At 46.2% G+C, this 22,031-nt stretch overlaps 1 protein-coding gene across 5 annotated transcripts in view; it reads right to left on the bottom strand.

Moving 5' to 3' along the window:
* The window catches only part of LOC149371752 (glutamate receptor 1-like), a 173,862-nt gene extending 162,290 nt beyond the window's left edge, over window positions 1-11,572 (bottom strand). For 2 of the 5 annotated variants that reach the window (XM_089566037.1, XM_089566040.1), the window contains exon 1: window positions 10,669-11,570. In XM_089566037.1, coding sequence (XP_089422163.1) covers window positions 10,669-10,753 — 85 coding nt within the window. In that variant the 5' untranslated portion in view covers window positions 10,754-11,570. Of the gene's footprint in view, window positions 1-10,668 lie in introns of all 5 variants that reach the window. The other 3 variants (XM_089566039.1, XM_089566038.1, XM_089566041.1) reach the window with 2 other exon arrangements.
* Between the last annotated feature and the right edge of the window lie 10,459 nt (window positions 11,573-22,031).

Here is a 22,031-nt window from a genome sequence, read left to right on the forward strand (position 1 = left end):
AAAGTAGCTAACGTAGTCCTGATTCACAGAGTTGATTCAGGAAAAAGTGTCGCGAATAACAGGCCTGCCTCCCTTACTTGAAGCTGTTGTAGAATAATGGAACATATCTTTGTCAGTGCCGTGAAAAAACATCTCGGGTGCAATAAATTGTACACCGAATCCCAACATGGTTTTAAGGCATGCATAACGCAACTACCTGAACTCAGGCGTGACATGTTTCTGCCTTCGACACCCGTGTACAGGTACACTACGCTTCTTGGACTTTAAAAAGGCGTTCGACACTGTTCCATATGTCATGTTGCTTTACAACTGTTCTTTCTTGGTATAGCTAATGCAGTGTTTCAACGGAAGTGTTTCCTTCACGCACAGGCACACTCCTATTGTTTCAGAGTATTGCGTCACACTCCTTTTGTGCCTTCGTCTGTGTAGCGCTGTACCACCCACAATGAACGTTTACCAACTCACCCAGCTATCCATCCTTCTTCCGAAATAAGAGATTATTAATATCTCGGTGTTTATTTTTTGGCTGACCTCACCTGGACAAAGCAGGTCAAATATTAATGCAAAAATACTTGAAAAATGTTAAGCTTCCAAAAACGGAACTGCAGGGATGCTCTCCAGAAAGTTAAGAAACTTTTATATTTCACTCACATCAGATCCATCATGGTAGTGAGAGGGTTGATTGTGATTGTCAAGAAACAACTGCCCACCGAGGCAAGCACCCTGAGGCTTTCCCTCCCTTGTCCACTTTGTGACATACCAATTATGGATATACCTGCGCAGTTTGGGCACTTGAGTCGGCACCAACTGTACTATGCTGGAGTGCGTACACAAAGCAGTTGAAGTCTTTAGCAGCTTAGGAGGAGGCAAGATATTCAGCATTCTGGACCTCTTACAGGCGCGCCAGCAGCTGCAGGTAACTCCACAGACAGCTGAGATACCGGGTCTCAATACTTAAAGGGCCCATTGCACTACGCTGGAGCGCGTGCAGAATCGTGCAGCGAGGTTTGTGCCAAACAACTATTTTTTCAGTCTTCGTGTCAACTGTGTTAAGCAGAAGTTGAAGATAGACACTCTATAGGAGCGCCCATTGGGAGTTGTTACAACTTGTTAATAATAGAGAGAGGTAATTTAATGAAACGAGATCTGGAGAGGTCGGCCGGCAGTAAGGTGACCAAACTTTATTGACTACCACCACATTTTGTACCCAGAGGACGCCATCATCCAGAGGATGCCCTGGCGCTTTCAAGCGCTCTTTCTATCCTCATGTCATACATGAACGGAACAGGCTGCTTCAATACGTTGTCGAATACAGATCCGAGGCACTGCGGCGGGCACTGTTCCCAGACTGATGACGCGCAAGATACTCAGATTCTGCTGCCCGCTTTTTGCAGAGCGAAATCTCTACTTCATAATAATAATATAATAATAATGCTTTATTTCCACCAAATCAAATACAATTTGATGGAGGAGGGGAGAAAAAAGGCGGCTATCCGCTTGACGGAGTTCTCCTCTCCTGTTCAGACGGCAGTGACAGAAAACGAGAAACTAAATTGAACATGAAGTCATAAAGAACATAAAACGAAGAACTAAATTGAACATCAAGTCATAGATGAACAAAAACATCAATATAAGCAATGTCTGTAAGCGAACAGAATACACAGAAATCAAAAGGGGGTATCAGCAACGAAAAAGGGGTATCAGCACAGTAGACAACCAGTCATCAAATAACAAAAAGGGTGGAGAGCAATTCATAAAACAGGAGTTGATGTATTAGCACTTAATCAAATGAACAATCATGCTACGCAGAGAGGAGATGGTGATTTCACGGAGGTTTACGCCTGCTTCAATTAACTGGTTTTGTAAATACGGTAGTTGGTAATTAAGTCTTTGACGACCGTAGCTAGTTCTTGTGAATGGTAAAACCCATTGTGGTTTGTGGCGATGCGGATATGGTGAATCGGACTGATGCAAAGGAGCCATAGATGAAATGGTGTCAACATGGCGCTTTTGCTCAACTATATACACGCGCAGCAGTCTGTAAGCATAGAGGTTTAATATGGTGATAATGTTGAGGTTAGTTACAAATCCTGAGTTGTGTGTCTAACGGGCAAGTCACAAACTATACGAAGGACTTTTTTCTGAAGTACTAATATCTTGTGTAAGTTAGTATGTGTTGTTGTTGCCCACACTAATGTGCAGTAGTTTAGGTGTGAACAGAACAGGGAATTATATAAGAGAAGTTTGACTGTCTGTGGTAAAATATGTCTGTGGCGTGATAGAAAACCTATAACCTTCGATGTCTTTAACATGACATGACTGACATGGTCATCCCACAGCATATTTTCGTGAAAATAAACACCAAGTGATTTGAATGATTTTACTATTTCAATTTCTTGTGATTTATAAGAGAGAGCTAGTTCTGCACTACAAGTTTTATTCTTCGGACGGAAAATTACAGCTTTGGATTTTGACACATTTATTGAACGATCAAAGCTGCAAAAGCCAATTAATCGCTGAAGCCTTGACCTTTAATAACTAAATAAATTACATAAACATTGCCACGACCGGGATTCCGACTCGTGGCGGCACGAACATAACACTTTCGCTGGCCACTGCTCGAGAACGCTATGCCATCGCCGCAGACGATCACGCCTTGTGTTAATTTGCAACACGCTCTCGCACTGTGCATTGGACATCGCCGTCTTCATCAACTCCCATCTGCGGTGCGAGCAAATCAGTCCAGCTTAACCTCGATGAGAGTTTATCCAGAGTTTAATATCGTCGCCAGACTTGCCAACCATCCAGGAAATCAAAACCATGAGCTATTCAGGCTAAACACATGTTGTCGCTTGTCTACTCGGTTTAACTTTTTTTAGTGCGATAACACTACTGCCTCTTAACCTGGAAAATGCCTGTGTGCGGTGAAGCCTCTGAAGTTAGTTTCGTGATGCCAGTAATGGCGGAAAATAAACTTACTTTGAATGTTTAGCGATGGCTATATGCTAGTTTCGGGTAGTGTTCATGGGGTACCTCGCCACGACTGTGTTTTGAAACAGCGGCGGAACGAACATATCTCATTCGCTGGCCACTGCACGAGAGCCCTATGCTATGGCCGCAGCTGATCATAGCCCATGTTGAACTGTTACACACTCTCGCGCTGTGCATTGCACTTCGTCGCCTTCATCAACTTCCATCTTTGCGCAAAAGTAGCGAAAGGAAAGGAAACGTGCTTTCAATGGCGCTTTTAGATACGTGGTGCCTACCAGCAAAAACTTGCTCCTGGGGGTAGAATCAAGACGTCTCTGAAGATGCCCCCAAACCGCAGGAAAAACCATTAGTGTATATAAAGTTTTCCCTTCCTCTCACATAATATTTTTGGTTGGCAACACTAAGCAACCAGCAATATTTTTTCCGTTTTTCCACTGTGAGAATTTCGACGTGGGGGACACAGAGTTGGTCGCCCTGTTTGTTTCCTTCTTTTCTACCTTCTTCCTGTATTGGTGGTTAGCTCTTGTGGTTTTCTTTTATACCTATGCAGGTACTCAACCCCCCCTCCACGGCTCACGCTCACGGCTCTGCCAGAATTGTAAATAAACACTTTAAAGTACGGAACAAAAGCAAAAATTACAAGTGTTTCAGTCTTGTCCTCTAGTCCACAAAGATGAAAAGCCAAAATTAAATTCGTTGCGCTCTGGTGAAATTCGCGGTGTCAAGTTAGCAGCATGCAAATCTGTCCAGCCATGAATAATCGTAGTAAAAAAATTACCGACGATTACGTTACTTCCTAAGGCGAAATTTGAGTGCAGCAAATAAGCTGTTTCACCTTTTCGATAGATTGAGGCAAAGAAATCGAGCAACACATGTATGCGCTATCACAGAATTTTTTTTTTATTTTTCACACATATTCGCAATTTCGGCTCGGGCGGTGCACATATACAGATCCGCCGCCACCGATCTGGCTCTCTGATTGCCACCGCACAGGGGTTGCATTGGAGGAGGAGCGAAGAAAGGAATTAAGTTCGAGCCGGCGCTTTGACAACCGGAGACTCGCAGGAAGAGGGGGGAGGGGGGCGGCGTGTACACCCAGCGGCAAACGATGGGAGCAGAAGCGCGCGCAGCAAGCGGACAACACGATAAAGGGAGGAGGGAAGAGATAGCAGCGACTGACTGATGCCGCTGACGCCGATAGCGCTGGGGGGATGAAAGGGGGGCGGAGCTGGTTACGAGGCCGACGACAACGCCGACGCCGACGACGTCGCGAAACCCAGGAACGGACGCCAAAGAGCTGCGCTCTAAAATTTCGAGTGCACCGCTGCCGTGCCATGCGGATTTTGGCATCATCATGCAAGTTGATAGCCACAACACTCATTCTGAAGAAAGGTGGCTTTTCCTTGCTGCTCTCCAAGTTCCTAGACACCAACACTGTGTGCTCATTGTGTGCGTGTGTGTGTGGAGGGGGGGGGGGGGGGCAGAGTTTCGCATAATCGCAGAGTCAAACGCATAAAAAGACATGACACAAGCAGCCCGCGTCCATCGCCGCCGCATGGTTGCTCGCGTGATTCAGACGTCGATGGCTCTCGCACGTCGGTAGCGGGGACGGTCATGGGGACGACGAGCAGCGGCCAAACAGTAGCGCTAGGAGCGTAAACGATGTTGTATGATGACGGCACCGTCGGCAACGATGACACAGACCTAAAAACATCGCAAGATCTTCCTCGGGTTTTATGCATCGGAATAGTGCTTCCAGGCTAGGGAAGTAATGCCACGCTGGGGCCCACTCTAGGGTACACGTAATATTGAGCGCAACTGATTTGCTCTCACTGAATATTCAAGCGCTATGACATACATGATGATGGCTTACTTTCGTTGTCACGTTACAGGGCGCAAAAGACACGGACGATAAAAAGAACACGACGATACAGGTCTGACATTCTGGCCTTCCAGACGAAGGGAAACGGAACATCACTGGCATGCATCTTTATTCTTGGCAGGATATTTTTTATGCCGCAGAATTAGAAGCCTCTTTTAAAGAGTGGAATGCGATAACATTCAATTTCACACTTGTTGCGGCTTCTGTGCGTATTTGCGTCAGTTCCTCAGCAACTGTCGGTCTGTTAACCGCCGTATTCGGATCTGACTAGTATAGCTGCAGTAGCGCGTAACCGATATGCTGTGACGCTGCGGGCTTTTGCATACATCACATCTTTTCTAAATGGTTAGCGTTAGAGGCCCCATGTCGGAGAAAAACCGTGGCTGTTATAGATATCTTTCATTATTTTTACGTAAGGCCCATCTATACCCTGATTCCGTAATGCCTGCATGACTGCTGAGACTTTTACTGAGCCAAATTCTTTCTAGAAATCAATGGAGGCTATATGTAGAGATTGGTTATATTCCTCTATCACTTGGCTGATAGTGTGAATTTGGTCTGTTGTCAAGTAGTCTATCCTGAAGCCCGCTGATCATTCATTTGGTATAAGTCCAACGTTGTCCTGACTATCAGCGATTATCTTAGTAAATACTTTGTAGGCAACGGAGAGTGAGCTGATCGTTCTGTAATTTTGCAAGTCCTTAACATCATCTTATGGATTAAGATGATGTGTTAGCGTTCTTCTAAGATCTTGGTGCGTTCTAAGTCAGAGAGCACTGCGCATACAAGGTGACTAGCTTTTTAGCCCGTTCTCCCTATTGTTATTCAATAGATCTGCTGTTAGCTGATCCTAACCGGCTGCTTTCTCCCCTTTCCGTTGCTCCTAACGCTTTCTTACTTCCTCCTTCTTTACTGCTGGAATGCTTCATTGCTGTGCGCTACCGGCTCTCTCATTAACGTCTCAATTACACTCGCTACTGCATATATTTGTGTAGAACTCTTAGGTTACTTTAACTATATGTCCATATTGCTATGACATTGGGCTTTTGGTCTCTTAACGAATACATCTGATTTTTACATATGCCTACTTTCCCGTTCACCGCTTTTAGGCTATCTCAGTGACGCAGTAAATGTGGATTTTCAAATATGCAGCAAGCATGTTCAACAGTTGGAGGAATGGACCCACTCGTAGTGATGAAATCATCAAACATGTCGTTTCATCTAGACGATAACAAGTACTCTTATAGAAATGCTGGCCACCACCCTGAGGCTCCTCACTCCCTTGTTCACTTTGTGTTTCAAGAAAGACATCTCCCTGGCCTCTCTCTATCATTTCGCTAGAGAGGTGTAAGGTTTCTGCAGTACCTCAAGTTGCTGCAGTGTAGAGCTTGTTGCTCAAAGGATACCATAGACTGTGAAAGACATCATCATCATTAGGTAAAAAAAGCTCCACCTGTCGATGGAATTGCATAACCGGGCCTATAGGCCTCGTTATGCAATTTATGCGAGATCACGGAACACTCTATAGGGCGAGGCCTGATCTCGGTGACCAGAAACGACAACGCACTTCCTGACCTAAACAGCCTATGGCCACCCTGGTGTAATACTTGCCACAACCCCCCAGCGGCCAATGCTAACACTCGTGTGGAGGTTGAAGTACTCGTCCGAAAATTGCCTTTATTTTGTAGTCAACTCTATAATCGGCCACGAACGACTGTAACAAATCTAAGCATGCGCGTTTTCGGAATGTTTTAGGTCTATTTGCTCAGTAGTCATTCCGTGACAACGTTAAAGGAGCAGTCTAGTCACGCTGTTTTTGTTCCTTTGAAAAGATGGTCCCAAAAATGAGCATGCAGCCAGAACATGGTCCGTCCTGCGTAATTTTACTGGACGCATCATTCGTGTTCTGTGCAAGATGTAACACATAATCCAAAATAATTCTCCTCTTACCACAACCTGTTGTTGTGACTTTGTTAGTGCTGTCTTTGTGCTCAACTTTTAATTGTGTTGAGCCAGGCAAAAAACCAAACACAACTGTCAGACCAGTAAATGTTACGAAAGCGCCTGGTCGCGCCGCATGTTTTTGCAGTGCCAAGAGGGAGTTGCTCTTTCATGAAATTGCGTTTATAACAGAAACGCTGATTAATAAAGAATTGAGAACGGTTTCATTTTTCAAAAATCAAATGGGCTTCTCGAGGAAACAATAAAAAGAGGTTCGTTTAATTCGTGTTGTCAATCCAGAGGGCGTAAATTATTTTTCACACGCCTCCGAATAAAAGTAGACAGGTTGAGCGGCCAAGTTCAGACTAGAAATAATGTGGTATAGAAGGCATAGATCAAGTGCCGTTAAAGATTATGTGCAGAGCATGGATGGCCATTGAAGACGCTAATTCAGTAACTTAGGCTTGGTGTTGAAAGAGTTGTTTCCACACGCAGGCTGAGGGCTTCGTGCTGCGGTGCTCAGACATTTTAAGCACATTTGCGCTAGATTAACAACTACGGTAAGGCAAATGCGTTTGCACTGCGGTGGAATTCGTACTTGTTAATACTGCGGTCAGTTGTTCGATAGGCTTAAAAGTTGATTAATCTATTTAAATATGATACAGTTATGCTAGGTTATGTAAAGCAATGCGCGCCTTGAACGTCGCGTATTGTCTGCCTGTTAAGCAACCTGGTGATCACTAGTGACGCGTTTTTTCTCATTCAGTAAAAGCAAGTAAGAAATCTTCATCGTCATCATCAGCAGCAGCCTGACTACGCTCACTGCCTGAATGCATACCGACAAGCCCATCGACAGTCGATCGGCGTCGCATTTGCCTAGTAGGACCTGACCGTAACTATACCGAAGGAAACCTACTCTTCTCGCTTTCGCGTCAGCGTGCAGTCACTCATATATGAGGGACGACTACTACTTCGATCATCCACGAAACTACAGGGGGCAGGAGACCTCGTTGCATGCATTGCAGCAACGATAGCAGACGACGCTACACCGCGTATGTCCTAACAACACGCGAGCATTCAATATGGTGGTCGCTGCCAGTGGGAGGAGTTTCAAAGTTTCAATCTTTCTAACGCGTTTTCTGGAATATACAGTGCGTCGGAGACGCTCAAATTTTATAAATAAAATCATGGGCTCTTTAATTATTCACTGAAGTACAAAACTCCAATACGCAAAACAACCATGTCTGGCCCGTTTAAGATATAAAAAGAAGTGCAGTATAAGTTACCAAACATAATGAGTGATATGGGCCTCGCCTGGAAACAGGATCATGACTATAAAGTAGCAGAAACACCTCGACGAGTGATTGATCATAGTTTTATATGCAAACGTACTCTTAAGTACTCCTAAGTACACTTCTGCTTTTGTCGCCTGGCAACTCGATTACGTCAACGAGGCTGTTCAGTTAGCCAAAATAACATGTGACAGCCTGCGTTTGTCACTTCCCCGCAAAAAAAAAAAAAAAAAGCGGTGACTAACTAGTCTAGTAATGAAACATCCGGTCCTTAGTGAATTGGCTGAGCTTATGAATGCCTGAGTTTCACCGCGAATGGGGCAGCGAATGCCTATGCAGTAGTGTGAGAAGCACAACGCCGAATAAACAAGTAGCGAAAGAACGAAACTGAATTTCTGACCATCGTAATGGAAGCAGAAACAGTGGCATCAGCCACTAATGCTGTTGATGAGAGCTAATTAAAATAACTGGTTCCAATATTGCATCTATTATATTTTCCCCTGCTGCATCCAGACGCATTAGGATTAAACATTGGTTCTTCTTTCAATACAAGAAAAAACACATTCGGGCGTAACAAAACTTAAAGAAATATTTTTGAACTACACGTCAGCATGCCAATTTGCTATATGTTTTCTGAAAAAAAGTTGCCGGACATATTTTCAGACAGCCAAGTGAATAGATGTTCTGCGTTTTTCTGAAATAATAAAAAAAAAATAAGGGTTCATACGTACTACTCTGCGAATAATCCATTAACGCCGTCAGGTGTTACATTTTTCTACATTTTTTGGCACTGCTACCTGAAGCGAAAATCCTTAAATAGATGCCGTAAGAATTCAATGTTTCTGGCGCATAAACTCCATCATTGTTCAGTAATCACTGTATTTAATAAGTGGTAAATTTAAAAGTCTTGTATAGTGTAACATCATAGGAGGTTTAGGGAAATTCCTCGCGATGTCGAGTCAGAACGAGTCAATATTTATAAAAAAAAATCTGTCTCAGCCGCAGCACACTCATGTGAATACGCGAAACTGTTCTGAGGTGAACATCAGTTAAAATTGTTCTCTTTACTGCGAAATATTATTTCACCAGTCGGCCATGTTCGAGGGCGTTTTGACTCTCTTTTTTATTTTAGAGAATAGTAAATATGTGAAAAGCATTGTTTGAAAGCGATCTTTCACATGATAACACAAATGTTCCTATTATGTTAGGCCTTCAGTGTATGTGAAAGAAATAAGCAAAATCCCAAGGTGTTTTGTTATCTGCGGTTACGCATGCTTATGTATAAGTGTGTTTTCTCTCAATCACGAGTCATACCCTTTGTTCCCCTGCAAAAGTACGTTTTCACATAGCCAAATAAAATAAACCTGTCACTGTCTACTTCATCAAGCTCCACAATGACCCTATCTCCCTCGGCTTGTAAGACAATTTTTGAAATAAAAAATAGAAACTCTCAACGTGCTGGATAGTTTGCAGACGTGCAATGCCATTCTCTCTCATTTACATGCGTAGTCAGTTCCCGTCGAAACATATATATTAGTGCCAATAGCCCCTGTTAATACATGGCCGGTAAAAAAAACGGGAGCTTTACAAAAAAAGTACAGGTGACTAATAAACCACACCTTTACTTTTTTTCCAAACCCAGACGGCAATTTCAACATTAACTCCAACCTCTTCGCTCAAGTACTTCTAAACGCGACAGTTAGCGTTGGTTATTAGAACTCCGTCAGATAAAACAGCGTGCATTGTTTTGGCGTAAACTTATCTCCTCACAACGGTACCTGTTGCCGCAGCATGTCGGCCACAGAAGGAAAAGTAAGTGTGTTAACAAAGGTTAACAACAAGGTTAATAAGGTTAACAAAGCGATAGTGATCTTCAAACGCTTGTAAGCAAGGCCTGGTAAGCCTTTCTACGTTTTCACTCCTTTACTACTGTGAAAAGCAATTTGCTCTTCGTGTAATATTCATGCTCCCAATGCTTTAAAGTAACGCTTTGGTACCCGTTGTGTTCATGAAACCTGAGATGCGTTGTCGAGGGCAAGAACTTTGGTAAATTATACTCTCCAAATTCAGCCCCAAGAATAGTTTTTTTCACGTGCCAGTGTCGCCACTGGCAGGTTCAGGCAAGGCATTCTTAAAACTACTTACAGCTCGGCTAATGATATTAATATCAAATAAAAGATTATTTGTTTCCGCAGCATTCAGATTCGACTGAAGGGTGGGTCAGCCGTAGCCTTGTTCAGGTTTCTTATATCTTTCTTTACGAGAACGAAAAGATCACATCGCCGTTTAATGTAACCAGCGTCTGTCATAAAACTCATCGAAGGCTATAAGGAGGAAAAAAAGAACAGTAGATTAGGAAAGTATTTTTTTTTTATCACAGTATAACTAACTGCGCATATAAATGCAAGAAACATTGCTCACTTCATGTGAAAGTATGTTAAAGTATAAAATAAAAACCACCATTCCCGACCACTGTTTTCAATAAAAAACAGCATAGTGCGCATGCATCTGCAATGCGGTGGCATATGTTCGTGCCCAAGGCGTGGATAAAAATTAAAATACCTAGTGGGAGTTTGTCCGGACCAGCCCATCCGAGCCCGGTGGAGCCCCAGAGCAAGGTGGCAGCGATGAGAATCCACGATCCCATGTCCCTCTCCGGGGCAGAGCTCCTAGCAGGCTTTGCCAATGTCCAGGCCAGTGCAGGCAGGGTAGCTGGGTGCAGGCGGCCACTCCAGACCTCCGCCAGGGGCAATCATGCCAGTGGGCGCCAGAGCCCTGGACCAATGAGCGGACGAGTTTGCCGAGGAGCCTCTTGCCATGTCCTTGTTGTCTTCGGAAAAACCCGTATGCCTTTAGGAAGGCACTCTGTGGGGCATATCCCGCATCCTGAGGCGCGAGGAAGATTTTCCCAGAGGCGACGAAGATCTTTTCACTGGCAGAATGCAAAAAAGAAAAAGAAACAGCTACTTTCTTCGCTATTCAGGGTAGCCGAGTCTCATTGCGGTCAACCTTGGTGCCGGTGGGTCCGGACGTTTCGGCTTTCTTTGCTTCCCTCTCTGTCTTCCTCGCACTCCTACGTGAAGCACTGCGCGAGCTACGCGCTCGCTTCGCCCAGACCGAGTCGTCTGTCCGCGCAGCGAAACTTTAGGGGAAGTGGCTAAGATGCGTGCTCCTGTCGCAGGCAAGCGAGGCGAGCTTTTCTTCTCGCCGTAGGAGAAGAGCGCGTCGCGCTGGCGCGGCGTGCGCCTGCCCAGCAGGTCCGCGTGCTTTGATGCGGGTTTCTCGGGCGGCGCTCCGAGCGGCGGCGGCCGGAGCCTCCGCTTAGGCACGGCCGTCTCTGCGCATGCGCGGAAGAGGAGGCGCTCGCGAGCGCGAGCGCGCAAGCCGCCTTTGGGTTGAGGCAGCGGCGGAGCAGCCGCCGCCGCCGGCACTTTTGGCGGCGCGCGCTCTCTGGCGGAGCGCTGCGCGGCGAGCTTCGGCGGCGCCAGATCAGGGGGAAGAAGCAACACATTGCTGTTTACAAAAGGGGCCCGCGGCCACACGCTCTTCTGCTGCTGCTGCAACCGCTCTCTGTGTCTGAACCAGCAGAAATAATCGCGGCTAAGCACGTCGACAAGCTGCCGTCCAGTTCTCGCGGGACCCGCGCGGATGCAGCTGGCCGATAGGACGCGCGCGCCCCTAGCATTTTCCGCTATAGCTTCCTTTGCCGTTTTTTATCCTCATCTCCGCGTCTTGTTTCTCTTTTTCTGTTTTTGTTTTTGTTTTTGTTTTTTGTTTTGCTTTCATCTGCTTGCTGACACCGCGGAAAGCGACGGTCTGTTGCGCGCTCCATATCGGAAAGCGGCGGCTTGTTGACGATCTCTGCCTGCGCGCGTATACCGCCAGCGCTGGTGTGTGCTTGCGTGGTTTCGCGCGTTAGCGCAGCCTTTAATGCGTTGCTGCTGTTACGCGCAGCGGCGTAGAGAATGCTTTTTTGGCGCTTTAATATCGCTCTCGGGCTTCCTTACGCAAGCGCTGCCGCTGGTTGCGCGAGGTGCGGACGGCGATGTTTTATCGTGGAGTTTACCGCTCGGATTAGTCCTTCAAATGAGCCTGAACGCACTCGGTACACCCCCCCCCCCCCTCCTGGAAAAAGAAAAGGAAGGAAGATAAATTATGAACAAATGCCACACGAAAAAAAAGCGATTATGTTTTTCATAAGTTTTTTTCTTGTTTTCTGCCTGGCGTTTATTGGAATTTTAATATTTTATAACATACATTTCTCTAGTACCAAAAAGATGTGTTGAATAGGCGCTGTTTAATGCCATTAAGCGTAGAAAGTTGGGCTAGTTGGTTGGTAGTACTATTATGATACATTCCAGCGGCTAAAAAGACACGGACGAAGGTAGACGAGGCAGGTAGACGAAGGTAGACGATGCTTGCTAGAGCATCGCCGGACAGCCCATTCGTTATCTGGCGGAGGTCACCTAGCCGACCACATTCGCCGTTGCTCACACAAGCCAGCATGTAAGGCGTTTTTAGAAAGGACAATTGTGATGCGCAGATTTAAGACTCAAAAGAGCCGAGAAATTTTTGAAGCGTTCAGTATTTTCAATGACAAAGAAAACTGCGTCAGCAGCCCTTCTGTGGCGCTAAACAAAAAAGAAATAGATTACCTGAAGGCAAACGGGTGGATTCAGCCAGGTAGGCGATAGATAGTAGGTGCGCCGATGTGGAAAACATGAATGGCATGGCAAAGGAGCCTTCTGCACTTTTTTGATTATGGGTTAATCTTGTCACGGATTACTTTTCCTTGCGCCCCCTTTTGTATATTATCGCTGTTTGTGAAATAAACCTCAGTTGAAGTCCGGCGTTCGTCCTGTCTCGTCTACCTTCGTCCGTGTCTTTTTAGCCGCTGGAATGTATCATAATAGTGCTGTTTAATGCGCTGACTGAAACGCCGGTTTTTAAGTCAACGCCTTATCTTTGCAATGTTCGATCTCGAAGTGGAAGGACGAAAATGAGATGAAGAAATCTCGTGACTCGGAAAAGAAAAGACACCGCGGCGCGTTCTGGCGTCATATGTGTTTCGGTGCCCGCCAGATGAAAAAGACCTGTGGAAATGCGGCGTGCGCACGTGAACAGCAATATCTGGCTTCAACACGGAGGTAGGTAGGTCACAACTTTATTGGTGCATGAAGGAACCAAGTGAGGTCGGGGGGAGTGAGGAAGCAGGGCGACGATGAACCCTCGGGCCGCTCTAGATGACCAGGCACTGTTGTGCTTCGGCGACCCCTCGTGCGCAGCCCACTTCCAGAAGCTGTATCTCCGGCAGCGAGCTGCGCAGAGCATCCTCCCACCACTCCTGATGTCCTGACCCTTGTCACGGGGGCTTGGGTTTGTTTGGGAAGTGCAGAAAGTTGGCTCTGGTGCTAGGACACAAAGAATGAGGCAGTGAGGAGAGGTTTCACCGCGGGTTATAATTCAGAGTAGGTAAGGGGTAGAGACTGCGGCCGTTCGAAGCCGGCGCCAGAAAGCCTGGTCGCTTTTTGGAAGAGATTTATGCGGTGGAGGGTGGATTAGGCGGGAGTTTCATAAAACAGGGTGATGTGTGATAATTGAGAAGCCGATCAATGGCACTGCGAGACAAAGGCAGGTCAACTAGAACAGAAAGGCAGGTCACTCTCAGACCGGTTGACTATTGCTCGGGCTTGGATGTGAGCCGCCGTGTTGCCTGGGTGGTCGCTGTGGGCAGGGACCCAGAGCAGGGTGGTGAGGCGATTTGGTGGGGGTGATGGTGCTAGGATTTTTGCAGCTGGGGAGGGGATAGTTAGTGCGTCCATTTCAAATTTGCAAGATTCCCTGGAAGCGGAAGAGGCAGCAATTGCGTTAGCTATCGCACACATATTTTTTTCAGATTCCAAAACAGGAATTAGTAACTATGCAGTCAGCACGGAGCACCGGCACTTCTTGCTCCCCGCTGAAAGGCAGGCAACACACAACATTGCTTAGCTCTCGCTCAGAATGAGTTTATCGAACAAAGTCGGGCCGTAGAGTTCATCCGGAGGTCTTCAAAAATCTCTGAAAAAATATGACAAATAAAGATAAGGAACGATGTGGTGCTGTTTGTAGTAATCATTTTTCAGTTTTTTTTTTCTCGTGATTCATAAGTGTTCGTAGCGCTCCTTAGGAGTAAGCGGCAGCAATGTTTGCCATCTGTCAGCCCAATTATTCCACATTACAGGTACCGAACGTAATGGTTAATATCAATCCAGAAAATAAGTCGTTGCAAAATACTACGTAAAATCCTACCTCTTTTCTATCCTTTTATTCGTGTTGATAACAACCGGCTCTTTCGATTTAGCCACCTGACGAGATCGCCTGATTTTCCTGATTCAGTCCATATTGCGTGTTCAGCTAAGCATGTCGAAACAGCTCCGCTCACGAAAGGTCGTAGTCTAAATTGACCTTTTTTTTATAACGTCCGAAGAATACCTACTCCCAAGACCAAAGCAACGACATTTCGAACTAATTGTGGCAAGTGACCAACATACCATGTTCCGAAACTCATGCAGTTAGTTGCTCACCTAGTATAATTTAAGCATGACGACGTCGCTAGCCATGCCTAACGCGTTAAGCTTGAAAAAGTAAAGGAATCATCAAAGTTAAATTTCTTGGACTTCTGTTACCCTAAATGAGTGTAAATATTTTCACCGTTGAGGAGCTATGAAGCGGCCAGCCGCGAAGCGATCAATATTCACCGAGGAACATGCAGCGCATAAACACAGCACGAGGCCATGCTTGAGAGAAGCACCGCACTGGAAGCGTCCATTGAATATTCAGTGCGGGCCTCAAGTTCTCGCTTGTTAGTAATGCAGTACGGCAGCGGACTGCTCGTTTTATTAGCGCGAAGCCGGAATCCCGATAAAACTCTGTGTCTTCTGTGCGAGCTCTCACGTTCGATTAATGCTTTCTTTTTTTTTTGCCTGAAGGAAAGAGTCATTCCTTATGATATCCGCTTGATCGAATGAATGTGAACACAGTCTCTCGCAATTTAGTGATCTTGTTTTTTGGTTCTCCCTGAAAGAGGAGCGGGGTGGCGAAGTTTGTTTGCTACAAATGTTTTTATTGTTTTATTGAGGTTTAACGTCCGAAGCAACTCAGTCTATGAGGGACGCTGTAGTGAAGGGCTCCGGAAATTTCGACCACGAGGGGTTCTTTAACGTGCACTGACATCGCACAGCACACGGGCCTCTAGAATTTCGCCTCCATCGAAATTCGGCTGCCGTGGCCGGGATCGAACCCGCGTCTTTCGGGTCAGCAGCCGAGCGCCGTAATTACTGAGCCACCGCCATGGAGGGTTTGCTACAAATGTTCTTAAGTTTTCAAGTGAATGCCGCAACTTGCTCGGTCTTTGGAAATCGTTACGTAGTGGAGCGGTCAGTTAAGCGTGCCTAAGGGGGAATTGGGTTTGTACCGTTTCAGCGTTTAAACTCTTCGCATAAAAATGACGATCGGTACAGACGGAAACACGGCAAGCTTAACAGAGTGCCAGCTGGCGGTGTATTCTCTGTTATATTCACTCCCTGCGTAAGAAAGCAAGTGGCCATCTGGTCCGAGGAAATACAGGTGTGAAGAGATAAGCTAGGGTGAGATAATTAAGTTTAAGGTAATATAAATAACTGATAATACGGCGACAGCAGTTTATGGTACCTTACCTTGTGTCGTCATGTAATTGTAGGCCGTTGTAGTTGCAGTAATTGTCAGCTTGAGCCGCCGCGGTACCTCAGTGGTTATGGCACTCGGCTGCTGACCCAAAAGACGCGAGTTCGATCCTGACCGCGGCGGTTGAATTTCGATGGGGGCGAAATTCTAGTGACTCGTCTACGGTTCGATGCCAGTGCGCGGTGCGATATCAGTGCACGTTAAAAACCGAGGGTGGTCGAAACTTCCGGAGCCCTTCACTACCGCGTCCTTCATAGCGTGAGTTGCTTTGGGACGTTGAACCCCCACAAACCATAAGCCAACTGTTGGCTTGGAATGGCTTGGCTTATCCTGACTTGGCGCCCAAGCCAGCGCAAGCCTTTGCAAGAGCCAGCTTAGGAGAGAGAGGAGAAAGACAGAAAGATGAGAAGAAAGGAAGGGCCATCCTGTCCCACCGTTGTCAACTGAGCCGTAGCTTATCTCAGCCACTTTTTATTACGCACACTTGTGAATACGGGAAACGAGGCAGGCTAGCACAAGAGCGTAACGATGGTGCCAGCTCCTCTCAGGTGGAAAAAATAAAGAAGGAAAGGGAATGCTACTGTGGTGTGGGAGGCTAAGTTATATCAGACCGGCTTTTTCTGATGGTTTACCTTTCTGCTTCAACTGGTTACGATACTGCGTTATGCATGCCGCCGTTCCGTCCTAGCTACATTGGACTTCTAGATAGACGCATAGTGCAGCGCTCCACATACCTTCAAGACGGTTCGACATCAAGGTGTTGACTGACCGGAAAATCTCAGTACCGAAAGCAAGATTGAGTATAAGGAGTCCAGTTAGCAAATAAAAGGCCTTTAGTGAAGTCATTATTTTTGTTTTTTCTGGCACAGAGGGCTCTAGAGTATCTCATCCGTCCATTTTCATAGGTGAAGGAAATTCCAACTCGGTTCTTTTTTTTTTTGTCCTTCCTCTTTTTATCCACCCATTCCTTTGTCCAGTGCAGGGTACTAGACCGGTATCTTTTCCAAGTCAGCCTGGCTGCTTCTCCTCCAACACCTCAATCTCAGACTGATTCCATACACATGTTGTTAGTGCAACAAGATAGAACAGGTGTTTCTTGCAATCTGCGCCATTTGGGACTGACCAGGACCGAAAATTTCGAACGCCATCAGTGGAAGAATTTCGTTGAGCCAGAGTGCTCAGCTCAGCTGTGTGAACGTTTAGACGCGCTAACTGGCTGCAAGGTGGCACAGCACAAAGGTAATGTTTTTAAAGCTCCAAGTTACGACGCACAGCAGCGCTCTTGTCACAGATGAAAACGGCAAGGTGCATCGTTATTAGGTAAAGCACTGAGCCCGGTGCACCAGCTCAAAGCACAGTTGTGCACATTTCCTTACTGTGCTGCTTTTCCGCATTGCGTGTAGTCTTGTGGCAGTGCACACCTTAAGGGCAAGAACTTATATAAAAAAAGGATTTCGATACGTTATATTAAGCCTCGTTTATGTCCTGCCGAATTGTCGACATTGGCAGATCACTGCAGGAAATTGCAACCTTTAAAGCTCTTGCGAAATATCGTTATGTTAAATTTTCAGGTTCCAAAAAAAAAAGAACGACGCATCATAAATTTCCGACGTGAACCGAACCTGTTTGAACGTTTAAGCTGTCTGATGGACATGTTGAATCTTTCGCAAGCTGTGACACTTTTTCTTCTAACTAACCGACAACCAGTGTAGCAATTTCGTAAGCCCTGCTAGTTGGCGTGCTTAAATTTCTCCGGTATGTGTTTTTCTCTTGCAGCAAAACACAGAAATGGAAAACGACGGATGATTTAACGAGGTTAGGCGAAATGCAAATCAGGTGTGCCAGGACTTCGGTATTCACTTCGGTTTCGGTTTGAAGCTCGGTTTTGAAGTTCAAGTAGGCTTCACACAAATATCGGCGAACTCGATGAGCGAAATAATGTGAGTGAGGGCCTTGATACCAGAGGACTAAAATTGGAGGGAACACTTCAACTCTGCCTTGCAGGGGCACCTGCTACATGCAGATGTTGGAAAGTTGCGAAACCACAGGTTCCTGAGAATCCGCACGGACATCAGCGCAACGGATGATAGGGAGCAGTGCGTCACCGCGGACCCGCGCACCCATACTTAGCCGTGCGTGGCTCAGCCGTGTCCGGGAAAAAGGGGATCCTGTTGGTTAGCCCGATGCCAAGGGTTTGGACCTTCAAGGCCCCTTGGCAAGGCAACACACCACTTTGGCCCCAGCTTCTTGTAGACGGCGCCTCCGGCCTAACCCGACCGAGGAAAATCAGCAGTCGCCTTTTCCTGTCCTCCCCTTCATCTTTCCTTTCCTGTCCCTTTCTCACAACTGTCTTGTCTCCTGCTCACTTCTTGGTTATTCTTTTTTTCCTGACAGCGAGAATTAACTCTGTGTGGCCAACTGCCGTGAGTTGCATATATTTGATTGTAGTTGGGGTGTACAGTTGGCGGGGGCAGCAGTTGCTTGCAAGTTCCTGCCCCACCCCATCGTTTGGTTCCTTGGTGGGTGGCTGGCACCAAGGCCAAAATCCACACGTATTTTATGGCTACTTCATTTCTCTCTTCTGACCGCACTCTGAACATAGGGTGCACCGAGATCACAGCAAGACTCTTTGCGAAAAATGCCAACGACTTTCCAAGATTCCATGTCGTTTACTCTAAGTATGAAGAAAAAGAAAAAACGGCTAGACCATTTCACCGTTCCTTGTCACAAGAACTCTCACAGACACCATACGGCAGGTCTACAAAATAGGAAAAAAAAATAAGCAAATGGAGACCTTCTACTCGAAGCTCTACAACCACAAGCATGAAGAACTGCAACTAGTCACATGTTTTGGAGACATCCATGTAATGGTGAACTCAAACCGGTCGTTAAATACAGTCCGTGGAGTCATTTCAGACGAAGACGTGAGGTACCTCAGTGAGGAGGAACTTTTGGAAGGTTTAAATTAACAAAATGCCACGAACGTGTACAGGATTAAAATCATACGAGACGATGAAAAAACTAAAAGAAAGCAAATTGTCCGCATATTTGCGTCAAGCATACTTCCAGAGTGTAGAGGTCTGTCCAGGGTCTGTAGAGGAAAGGGAAACAAAAGCCGGGTCACAGCTGCTACGTCGGGATGCGAAACACCCGATACAGTTTTCATAAATGAGCATCTCCCCGGCTGCAATAAGGACCAACTCAGTGCTACAGTCGCAAAGAAAAAGCAAGTTGTATGGAGGTATGCACGGTGAAAAGGCGGAAAAAGTTTTGCGTGCAAGGAAGATGGTTCGTCTGTGATTCGTGTCGCATCCTTGAGTGACCTGGATAACATGACCAGCAGTGATGGGGCATCGTAGTCGTATCTATTCAACCAGGAGTCAGGGTACGCAGAAGCGGGAAATTTTATGCCAGTGAAGCTCGACTGCCTTAGAAACCTGAAATTTCAATGCACATTGCCTTTTCTTTACCTAAATTTCCGTTCGCTAGAAAATAAGCGCGATGAATTTGAACTCCTCCTGGACTGCGCGGATATCAAGATTGGTGCTCTTATGGTACCTGAAACCTGTTACACTCAAGTTTCCTGTACATTTGATTATTCGGATGAAAAAAGCTTTGCTCTCTGGGGTCTGCAGAAAAAGGGCGGTGGTTTGCTGCCTAAAGGGTCCAAATCTTGCCGAGCTTTTCTCTTGAATTACACCCGCAGGTGAACCACGCTAACACTACTATTCAAAGCTGTCCATCAGCTTTGTTTCTTCGGCTCATGTGCACAAAAAAACCTCCGTGTTCTCCTAATTAAACAATAGTTCTTGTGACTGCATCAACATACAGATCCGCCCAATTAAACATGTTATCGACAAAATATCTTTTCCCCTGGAGTGCATTTCTAACCCTTGCATTCAACACTGCATTTTTCATGCCGACATGCCAGTGGCAAAGGTCACTGTCTCTCACAAATGATTCAGTAAGAACGACCTGAATAACTATATCTCTATCAGCAGACAAGGCAATGGAAAGAGGTACTCGTTATCAGTCATGATCTACATGACGGAAGCCAAGTCACCGAAGCAAAGGAGCATAGGGGATGTCTTTTTTTTAATTTGCGGTTTTCATCAAAGAAAGAATAATAAAAGCAGAAGAAAAAAAAAAAACATAAGCCGCCGGTGGGATCCGAATCCGCGACCTCCGAATTTGGCGTCCGGTGCTCTAGCAACAGAACTACGTCGACGGCTGCCCAATCTTCTGCTTTCGGTGGTATTTATGTGTAGTGTAACCGTACTTTGAGAGTGTTCACTTGCGGCATCCTCGTTTATAGTGGCGGAGGTAGTACGTCCTGTACGTGGTACGTCAGAGTGTCACTTAGGAACGTGATCGAACGGTGAGGGCGGTAGCTGTTCGAGAAACCTCTTATGCTTGAGAAACGCTGCCCTCCCCTCTTGCATATAGTTCGATAATAGAGAATAAGTGAAGAGTCTTTAATTAATTACTCAGCTGCTTGTTTAACGATAAATACGTGCGCTATGTGCAATGATATCTTCAAAGCCTGCTTCAGTGCAACTGCGAAAAATTCCAGTGCACTGATCACTGCAAAGGCGGCGGATAGGGCTAGCTGGTTCAGTTAAGAAGCCTTTTCTGCAGCGACCTCGCACTGTTTCTCCTATTTCCCAGCCCCTTCACCCACCCACCCCCTCCCCCTCGCACCCCTAACCTGAACAGCGAACAACCCACTTCCCACGCCACGCGGACAAAGGCAACACCCTGTAGAGAATTAATTCTCCGGAGGAAGTTGACAAAGGGACGTCTTTTCCTCTTTCCTGCCTAGCCTCTGCTGCATTGCCACAGAAAGTCGTCTTTTTCTCGTTCTCGGCAAATGCTTGCGTGAACGACATTCGAACCTCTGTGGTCGTAGAAGTTCCGAGCACTGCCCGAAATTATTGCCCCCGAGTCAGGTTCCGCCGCCATTTTGCTGAAACTCCTGTCACACAGGGAAGCTGAGTTGTAGGTTTTGCGACCCGTCTATAGCTTTAAACTGCCCAGAACAAACGCAAAACGTGATTTCATATGTATTGCAGACAAAAACGAGAGCGCATCAAAAAACATACCAAGTGCGTCTTTCGATACATTAACGAAGAGCATGAGGAGCTCACAGCTATGACACAGGGAAATTTTGGATAAGGATATATAGTATGTAGTGAACAAACGTTCAATGCGATAAATTTATATAATGCCACACAGTGCACAGCGATACAAGTGTTGAACGCAAGACAAATACGGCAGTTACGGCTCTCTGGGAACCAAGATATTCGACGTAGTTTTTTCTCCCGCTCCTTTCAAATGCGGATGTGTTTTTCTGGCTTTGTCAAGAAATAATATTTTGGGTCTGCCAAGGACAATTTGCGGCCGATGCCTTCAACGCTTGGAGAACCCGGAAAGGAAACCTCAGGCCGCATGAATTTTGAGGCCCGTAAGCTGCCGCTGCTGTTTTGGCGCGGAGAGCCGAAAATTGCTCGTGACAAGTGGCCAATAAAGCGGTCGATACAGCCTCCTAATGGCGGCGGCCGCGCCAACGGCACATGCCTCGAGGCAGCCCGCCCAGGCACCTGCCAGAATGCTAATTAGGGCTGTCTATATAGAGGCACGTGTGCGCCCTCCGACGTCGTGGCCTCCTGCATTTTTTTTTTGCCTTTTCCAACTCCACCGCAACTCTTGCCGTCTTTTCTTTTTGTATATTAACCTCGTCGTACAGCAGTTCTTCCACAAAGAGAAAACTTACAGCGACCGGTTTTGTCTGTTCGGAACGTACCTTTTATACTTGTTCGACAGCGGATTTCCGTCCCTTTGTCCAGTGGGTCTAAAATGGTGCCCTAATTGGATTTTCCCGCTCTTATTGAGAAGGGAATTCGGAGGTGCCCAAGCACAATTAAAGAATCTCGGCGGTACAATCAGGAAGGTGACCGGCATTCCGGAATGGCGTCGACGAAGAGCGAAGTTTCTCTAGCTAATCAGGTCGTGCAATTAAGGTTTTGAGCTCTGTTTTGAGCATACACGGCAATAATCAACTGTCTCGCCTAATACTGCCCCACTGCTGCCTCAAGAAGGTGCCAGTAATTTCGTAGACTGTCCCATATGTTTGGTTTAGGAACGAATAATAACTTCAATGTACACTCGCTGGCGCGAATAAAATACGGCCGATTCGCGGCATTGCGTGGGGATTTTTCGTA

This window comes from Amblyomma mixtum, chromosome 1 (genome assembly GCF_055824585.1).
Source record: "Amblyomma mixtum isolate Tamu chromosome 1, ASM5582458v1, whole genome shotgun sequence".
Taxonomy (NCBI): domain Eukaryota; kingdom Metazoa; phylum Arthropoda; class Arachnida; order Ixodida; family Ixodidae; genus Amblyomma; species Amblyomma mixtum.